Source organism: Anopheles ziemanni, chromosome 3, assembly GCF_943734765.1.
Source record: "Anopheles ziemanni chromosome 3, idAnoZiCoDA_A2_x.2, whole genome shotgun sequence".
NCBI lineage: Eukaryota > Metazoa > Arthropoda > Insecta > Diptera > Culicidae > Anopheles > Anopheles ziemanni.
The window spans coordinates 27,263,209-27,271,970 of record NC_080706.1 but is presented as its reverse complement, the minus strand read 5'-3'; the positions used below and the strand labels follow the sequence as shown (position 1 = coordinate 27,271,970).

General features: G+C 47.8%; 3 protein-coding genes across 3 annotated transcripts; all 3 read right to left on the bottom strand.

Annotated features, from left to right (window-relative positions):
- Nucleotides 1-471: 471 nt before the first annotated feature.
- LOC131288143 (putative serine protease K12H4.7) lies at nucleotides 472-2,052 on the bottom strand. Its single transcript, XM_058317256.1, has 2 exons — nucleotides 1,628-2,052; nucleotides 472-1,567 (listed from the first exon to the last, which is right to left on the bottom strand). The coding sequence occupies exons 1-2, from the start codon at nucleotides 2,041-2,043 to the stop codon at nucleotides 472-474; spliced, it is 1,512 nt and encodes a 503-aa protein (XP_058173239.1). The 5' UTR covers nucleotides 2,044-2,052.
- Nucleotides 2,053-3,692: 1,640 nt separating this feature from the next.
- On the bottom strand, nucleotides 3,693-5,280 carry LOC131288424 (putative serine protease K12H4.7). Its single transcript, XM_058317556.1, has 2 exons — nucleotides 4,850-5,280; nucleotides 3,693-4,788 (listed from the first exon to the last, which is right to left on the bottom strand). The coding sequence occupies exons 1-2, from the start codon at nucleotides 5,278-5,280 to the stop codon at nucleotides 3,693-3,695; spliced, it is 1,527 nt and encodes a 508-aa protein (XP_058173539.1).
- Nucleotides 5,281-6,656: 1,376 nt separating this feature from the next.
- On the bottom strand, nucleotides 6,657-8,244 carry LOC131288604 (putative serine protease K12H4.7). Its single transcript, XM_058317752.1, has 2 exons — nucleotides 7,814-8,244; nucleotides 6,657-7,752 (listed from the first exon to the last, which is right to left on the bottom strand). The coding sequence occupies exons 1-2, from the start codon at nucleotides 8,242-8,244 to the stop codon at nucleotides 6,657-6,659; spliced, it is 1,527 nt and encodes a 508-aa protein (XP_058173735.1).
- Between the last annotated feature and the right edge of the window lie 518 nt (nucleotides 8,245-8,762).

Genomic DNA, 8,762 nt, shown 5'->3' with positions numbered 1-8,762 from the left:
TTCCTATCCGGCCTTCATGGAAATAATCATTTATTGCTTTCCTGAAATCCGATACTCGTCACCGCCAGACACGCCTTGATGTCCGAGTCCGGCCTCAAACTCGTCCTATTCATACGCAAACGTGCAGGTGTTATGTGTTCGCTTATCGAATATTCGCTAATCTCAACTGGTTGACGGACTAGAAACACCGAAAGCGTTCAGCTCGTTTATCAGAAGCTCGAAAGGCCAATAAATACCCTAAACATTGAAGGCAATCGGGTAGAGGCGCAAAAAGGGAAATCGGAAATGGCAAACAAGAACAAACAATCGATTGTGAACGTTGGTTTGATTGGCTTTATCAGCGTTTATGGTTTAATGGTACAGGTATTTCTCAGTTGTCCCGGCTTCCATGACGCAATACGTCAGGCGCGTGGACAGGTGGATACAGACGTGAAAGGAAATACGGGATATGTCTACAGAAAAAAAGGAAATTTACTTCCGGAAGGGGCTGATCTGCGATCCGAGCCAAGAGGAGATGTACTCCTCGGCCATGTGCTTGGTCTCGAGCATCTCCGCTGAATCGTAGCCGCTGATGGAGCGGATATCCTCGGTGAAGAAGGCGGCCGGTGTTACGCGCGCATTGGCCAACAGGTTCTGGTAGTAGGTGATCGAGACACGTCGGAATGGATCAATGCCACCGTTGGTGAACAGCACGTTCGTGGTGCGCGGGTCCGTTGCGCCGTAGTGGAAGTTCGTCAGACGCACACCCTCGTAGATGATGTCCTGGGTGAGCCATTCGCCGAAAACGGCTGCGCACTCCTGCAGGAAGAGGTCGTAGCCAACCTTGGACCCGAAGGGCTGGTAGGGCGACTGAGCCGTCTGGAAGTAGCCGAACTCGGTGCAGACGTGATAGTTCAACTGGCGCAGTCCATACTCGAGGTTCTGCGGGGCGTTGATGTCGGTCTCGCCGAGGATCGAGATGAAGTTCTCAAATGACAGATCAAAGCAATCGCGTATCTCGACATAGCGGTTCTTCAAGAAAGCCGCCAAAGCTTCCATAGGGGTTTCGTACTGATCGTCTGTCAGTTGATCGCACACGCGTTCAAAGTTCTCGAGATCGTAGTCGTCAAACATGGACAGCTCAAGCGAGAGCACCATCAGATGCAGGAACAGCTCAACCTGGAGCGAATTCTCCGCGTCGATATCGTCGCAGGTGTTGAACATGCTGGAGACAATGTCGGAGCGGCCGGCATCGAGCAGATTCTCAGCGGTGTGGAAAGCACGGAAAATGGCATTATGGCATTCGGTACTGCCCTTAATGCGGATTGTGTTACCAACATCTTCGACGAACTCGTTGAAGTTAACGGTCGCACGCACGGTGGCACTGGACACCCACGCACCATCAATGATGTTTGGGAAGCGCTGGCGAGCCCAGGACGCGATAGCTCCACCGTATCCATAGCCGTGCAGGATGACGCGTGCATTCGGGTTGTTCATCACCTCACGTTTCAAGAAGTCGATCCACTCAATCAGATCAAACAAGACCTGCTCCGTGCGCAGGAAGCGAAGGTTTTCCGCCGAGTAGTCCCTGAAAGAGGAAGTTATAAGCATCGAATGACCAATCTGGTCGAATCCTATCAATACTTACTCCACGGGTGAGCTGGTTCCAAAGTAACGGTGCTCATTCGTGGCCAAAAAGGCACCCTGCAGGGCAGCCACATCACGGAAGTGGCTGTTCTCCATGAAGTACGGATTGATCGGACGGTGACCACCGACGACCACGAAGAGCGGACCTCCCTCGCGGTAGTACTGGTCGTTGGTCAGATAGTTGAACTCGAACGTGTTGCGATCCTGCGGGTCGAAGTGGTTCCTGCGGGACGTGAAGCGACCCTCGACGGTACGCGGGTTTCGCACATAGCCTTCCGGAGCCTTCGGTTCCTGGGGGAAGTTGCCAACCATTCTGGCCACTAGCTCCAAAGGCAGCGACGACTTCTTTGGTACGGTCTTGGCCACGGCGACCGAGACGACCACCACCGCCAATAGCAACACGATTGGTAACTTCATACTGTTTGTTATTCTGTAATCACTACGGAACGACTATTCTTCCGCTCACTAAAGATATTCACAACTGAACGTTCAGGCGCAACCTGGTTCGCGTTAAATAGTCCGCGACGTACTTCCATCTCCATTGGTCATATCAGCATACATACATACCAAATCAATCCGATCCATAGTCTACCGGATTAGTGGGTAAGGTACTCACTTTAGTGAACAAGAACTCAATTATTTCCATTGACCTAGTGGGCAAGCCGCCTAGGTGTACTCTTTTCCCTTTCCTTTGGATAGATTCTCGGATTAGCGTGTCCCTTTCAGTGTCGAGATTGCACCACTCATTTGCCTTGGGGTAAATTATGCTCACGATATGCCTAATCTTTTGGACCATTAAGATACGCAGAATTGACTCGCAGTGGTAGTATCGCTATTGACCATCATAAAACGTGAAACGTTATCAAAGATCGGCAGGTCTGGAGAGTGTGGGACAACCGTAATCAATGGTACGATAAGAGTAGAGCCTTCGATTTGTGCGAGGGTTCGATTGTTTCGGGAAGTGCGTAAGCAGCCTTCAACTTCGTTCCTAGTGTTACCCCAAAACACACACATGGAACTTACATTGCTTAGCGTATTTTCAAACCTATGGGTCAAGTGTAGCCCAGTAATTACGGCGGTTGGAATACGACTCCAGAGCAGAGCAGACTCTGTAGCACCTTTGTAGCGGTTCTCCTGTACGCGAGGGCTGACTATCCACCTACGCGAAGGGAAAGCTCCTTTACGCCCTTAATCCTCCCGATCAATGGCGAACTATGTTAGTTTTTCTTGCTAGTAGTTCGATGCATGAATATACATCTAGTAAAATTCCTCTGTCGGCCTACATAAAAATGTTGTCTTCTAACGTAAACAGCTTTCATTATACAAACTACTAACATGGTTCGTCAATCCTCAAGTAAAAATAACCTTGACCTACGAGTTCTCATAATATAAAGTATTATTCTAAAAATCGAAGTCGTACTTTTTGAAAAGAGCATTATTGCATAACATTACATGCGTCTCCTCTAATGAACCAAATACTTATTTCCATCAACACTGCTACACATCGGTATTTGACGATTGACGTAATTATTGTTATCTAATAAAAACATCGACCACCCACCTATACTAAAAAAAACTTCTTGTCAGTGTAAAAAATTGCTACTTCGTAACCTTTTTAATCAAGCCTCCAAACACTCAGATAGGACCATATGTAAGAAAACCTAATCTGCAAAAGCCCCGCAAAAGAATAAGCACGAATGAGCGAGAAGGGGGTTATCTAAATTGAACTGCCCAAATCATGACATTTTCTGGTTACACACGTCGATCGTTTAATGATTAAGTTCAGCGATAATGGCGACATGACCAGAAGGCCTCACTAAACCATACACATGGGTTCCATAAGACTTCCTTAGGAATGATACAGGAGTGGTGGGTTCAATAAAACGGAAGCATTGATAACGATTTGGTGTTACCATAGGTTGTAAATATTTATTGTGAACGTTTTAATCTGCTGGCAAACAAGTAGAAAGAGTTTAACCTGCGGTTGCCTGATGTTACGAACGATCATGATCGAGAGTGGCCCGAAAGCTCATCACTTTGTAAGAAGTATCATTTTTTTATACTTCTTACTTCCGGAAGGGACTGATCGGCGATCCGAGCCAGGTGGTAATGTATTGTTCGGCCATATGCTTGGTCTGGAGAAGCTCCTCTGAGTCATAGCCGCTGATCGAACGAATATCGACTCCGGTGAATTCCCGCGGCGTAACGCGAGCGTTCGCCAGCAAGTTCTGGTAGAAGGTGATGGAGACATGGCGCAGCGGATCCAGAGCACCGTTGGTGAACAGCACGTTGGTGGTGCGAGGATCGTCCGCTCCGTAATGGAAGTTCGTCAGTCGGACAACCTCATAGATCAAATCCTGGGTGATGAATTCTCCGAACGCCGCCTGACACTCGGCCAGGAAGAGGTCGTACGTGACACGGTTACCGAATGGCTGATCCGGTGACGTGGTGGTGGGGAAGAGACCGAACTCGGTGCAGTCATGATAGGTGGACTGTCGCAGACCATACTCCTGGTTCGCAACACTATCGATATCGACATCGGTTAGGTACTGGACGAAATTTTCGAACGACAGATCGAAGCACTCGCGTTCCTCGGCATAACGATCGAGCAGGAAAGCGGACAAGGCCTCCAAACCGGTATCAAACTCGTCACTGGTAAGCCGGTCGCACACACGGCCAATGTTTTCAACGTCAAGATCTTCCGCCATGGCCAGTTCGAGCGAAATCATCATGGCAAAGAAGAACAGTTCCACCTCCAGCGGGTCCTCAACGTTCACCGGGTCGCAAGTGTTGAACATCTCCGAGACCATGTCGGTGCGACCTGCATCAAGTAGGTTCTGTGCAGTATGGAATGCCTGGAAGATGCGGTTGTAGCACTGGTCGCTCGCCTTCTCACGGATAAAGCTACCGATGTCCTCGGAAAATTCGGGGAAGTTGACAGTGGCACGTACCGGGGCGCTCGAGGCCCATGCACCATCAATGATGTTCGGGAAGCGCTGGCGAGCCCATGAAGCGAGAGTACCAGCGTAAGCCACACCGTGAAGGATGACGCGTGCATTCGGGTCGTTCATCACCTCACGCTTCAAGAAGTCAACAAGCTCGATCAGATCGAACAGGACCTGCTCCGTGCGCAGGAAACGTAGATTCTCCGTCGAATAATCCCTAGAGAGCAATATTACCTTAATACCTGATATATTCGGTGCATTGTCTAGGTAATACTCACTCCACTGGGATACTGTTTCCATAGTAGCGGTGCTCGAAGGTCGCCAACATGGCACCCTGCAGGGCAGCCACATCACGGAAGTGGCTATTCTCCATGAAGTACGGATTGATCGAATAGTGACCACCAGGAACCAGGAACAGCGGGCCTCCCTCGCGGTAGTACTGGTCGTTGTACAGATAGGTAAACTCGAACGTGTTACGGTCTTGCGGATCAAAGTGGTTTCTGCGGGACGTGAAGCGACCCTCGACCATACGCGGGTTCTGCGAAACGTATCCCTTAGGCGGGCGAACCGTATCGAGAAGACTTCCCATCCGCTCGATACCTGGGAACGGGCGACGGATCTTATCGACCGACTTGCCAGCGGCAACGACGATCATGGCCAGCAGCAGCACAGCTGCCGCCTTCAGGCCGGTGGAGCTTGCAAACTTCATCCTGTTCACGAGTAAATATCCGATTAACTACTAAACGCTTTCTAAGCGGGCGCACCACCGTTAAATAGTATCCGGACTTCCCAAAACGCAGCCCTGTAATGCGGCAGGTCATTATCGAAAAGATCCTTATCAAAATTTAATCATCGAAGAAAGCATTCCGAAATACACTTGCCGTAACACCATATCACTCGGAAGCTATCCGTGTGGATTGAAATGTGTTAAATCATCACCATCAAACGTTGCTTTTTCGTTGCACCGATTGTCATAAACGATGGCCTGAGCCTGAAGATAACGTTATCAATATTGGTTAGGAACGATTAAAACCACATGCTGTTTATTATTTACAGCTCCTGAGAGAGCATTATTATTATGGTTTGCGAAAATTTTGCTTCTTTTTATCTATTATGCTATCGTGTGTTTGTCAAACGAGCCCTTAGTGACAAAAGTTCAATCCCAGTTACTAAGTGTACAGTCATTATGCTTAGTCCAAATTGATTACTAGTAATACACAATTTCGTCGTATCTTTCCAATTCAGTCCTACTAGATAAAAATCTAATGCCAGATATAAAAAGGATAGTATGTGCTTATATAACATCACACCTTAATATGCGAAATGAGCTAAATTATTAGTTGTCGCCTACTACGTGTTGGCGAACGAAATAAGGGTAAAAAATAAACCTGAATAATAGATTGATGTTAAGTTGGAGCAACTCATATTACGTAATATACACATATTGACATACAAAAGCCTATTCTGATTGTCACACCAGATACCGCAGCATAACGGCTAACGCTGTCGAATATCAGAGAATCTAATTCCAGCAGTCGAGAGGAAGTATTTGTTAAAAGTACAATTCAAACGATTTTTGAACTACCAGACGAACGCCTTAACGGATTCAACATAGCCGTCTCAGTACCCGATAGCGCAATGGTAGTTGTAACGTGTTGGTGATCGTTGAAAACATCAATCAGACCGATAATCAACGCAACAAATAGACTATAAATATGTGCAAATTATAATCATTGGTATACGACAAACCTAAATTGATGCAGCAACGGACCGCGAACAAGAAGAGATTCCACAGGACAAGCTATTTGCAACCACCTGTTCAAGGATTAGAATATACTTCCATCAATTAAACGCAAACGTAAGAAGTTGAGTACGAAACGTAAGAAGTTGAGTTGTATTTCGTGGATTGTATTTAATGTATTCTCTTTCATCGATGATTAGAATCATGGTTAAACGAAAACGTGTAAACATCGAGTTGTGTTTTGTGGATTTCATAAAATATATGTCAACTCTATTCGTAATTTTTGACCCGGAAAAACATCTAACGGCACACCGCGTAGTTTATAGTCAAAAGTCCGTCACTTCCTACTTCCAGAAGGGGCTGATCGGCGATCCGAGCCAACTCGAGATATATTGTTCGGCCATATGCTTGGTCTCGAGGAGTTCCTCTGAGTCAAAGCCGCTGATGGATCGAATATCGACTCCAGCGAACTCCCTCGGCGTAACGCGAGCGTTCGACAGCAAGTTCTGATAGGAGGTGATGGAGACATGGCGCAGCGGATCCAGAGCACCGTTGGTGAACAGCACGTTGGTGGTGCGAGGATCGTCCGCTCCGTAATGGAAGTTCGTCAGTCGGACAGCCTCATAGACCAAATCCTGGGTGATGAATTCTCCGAATGCCGCCTGGCACTCGGCCAGGAAGAGGTCGTACGTGACACGGTTTCCGAAGGGCTGATCCGGTGACGTGGTGGTGGGGAAGAGACCGAACTCGGTGCAGTCATGATAGGTGGACTGTCGCAGACCGAACTCCGTATTCGCAACACTATCGATATCGACATCCGTCAGGTAGCGGACGAAATTCTCGAACGACAGATCGAAGCACTCGCGTTCCTCGGCATAACGATCGAGCAGGAAAGCGGACAAGGCCTCCAAACCGGTATCAAACTCGTCACTGGTAAGCCGGTCGCACACACGGCCAATGTTTTCAACGTCAAGATCTTCCGCCATGGCCAATTCGAGTGAGACCATCATGGCAAAGAAGAACAGTTCCACCTCCAGCGGGTCCTCAACGTTCACCGGGTCGCAAGTGTTGAACATCTCCGAGACCATTTCCGTCTCGCCGGCGTCGAGTAGGTTCTGTGCCGTGTGGAAAGCCTGGAAGATGCGGTTGTAACACTGGTCGCTCGCCTTCTCACGGATAAAGCTACCAATGTCCTCGTAGTACTCGGGGAAGTTGACAGTGGCACGAACCGGGGCGCTCGAGACCCACGCACCATCAATGATGTTCGGGAATCGCTGGCGAGCCCATGAAGCGAGAGTACCAGCGTAAGCCACACCGTGAAGGATGACGCGTGCATTCGGGTCGTTCATGACCTCACGCTTCAAGAAGTCAACAAGCTCGATCAGATCGAACAGGACCTGCTCCGTGCGCAGGAAACGTAGATTCTCCGTCGAATAATCCCTAGAGCGCAATGTTACCTTTATACCTGATATATTTGGTGCTTTGTCTAGGTAATACTCACTCCACTGGGATACTGTTTCCATAGTAGCGGTGTTCGAAGGTCGCCAACATGGCACCCTGCATGACAGCCACATCACGGAAATGACCGTTCTCCATGAAGAATGAATTGATCGAATAGTGTCCACCAGGAACCAGGAACAGCGGGCCTCCCTCGCGGTAGAACTGGTCGTTGTACAGATAGGTAAAATCGAACGTGTTACGGTCTTGCGGATCAAAGTGGTTTCTGCGGGACGTGAAGCGACCCTCGACCATACGCGGGTTCTGCGAGACGTATCCCTTCGGCGGGCGAACCGTATCCAGAAGACTTCCCATTCGCTCGATACCTGGGAACGGGCGACGGATCTTATCGACCGACTTGCCAGCGGCAACGACGATCATGGCCAGCAACAGCACAGCTGCCGCCTTCAGGCCGGTGGAGCTTGCAAACTTCATCCTGTTCACGTGTAAATATCCTATTAACTACTAAACGCTTTCTAAGCGAGCGCACCACCATTAAATAGTATCCAGACTTCCCAAAACACAACACTGTAGTGCGGCAGGTCATTATCGAAAAGATCCTTATCAAAATTTAATCATCGAAGAAAGAAGCATTTCGAAATACACTTGCCGTGGCACCATATCACTCGGAAGCTATCCGTGTGGATTGAAATGTGTTAAATCATCACCATCAAACGTTGCTTTTTCGTTGCACCGATTATCATAAACGATGCCTTGAAATCCTGACCAGTACCGAATGAAAGATAACGTTATCAATGTTGGTTAGGAAGGATTAAAATCACATGCTAATTATTACTTCCTGTGAAAGATTGTGAACATTTCAAATTTGTTGTTTTTTTGCTTTACACCAATCTAGCTGAATGGTGAAAAGGTGCATCAACAAATTTACAACGCTTAATATAGTCAACAAATATACTTAAAAGAAGCCATTTTACAGATTTAAAAAATCTTCA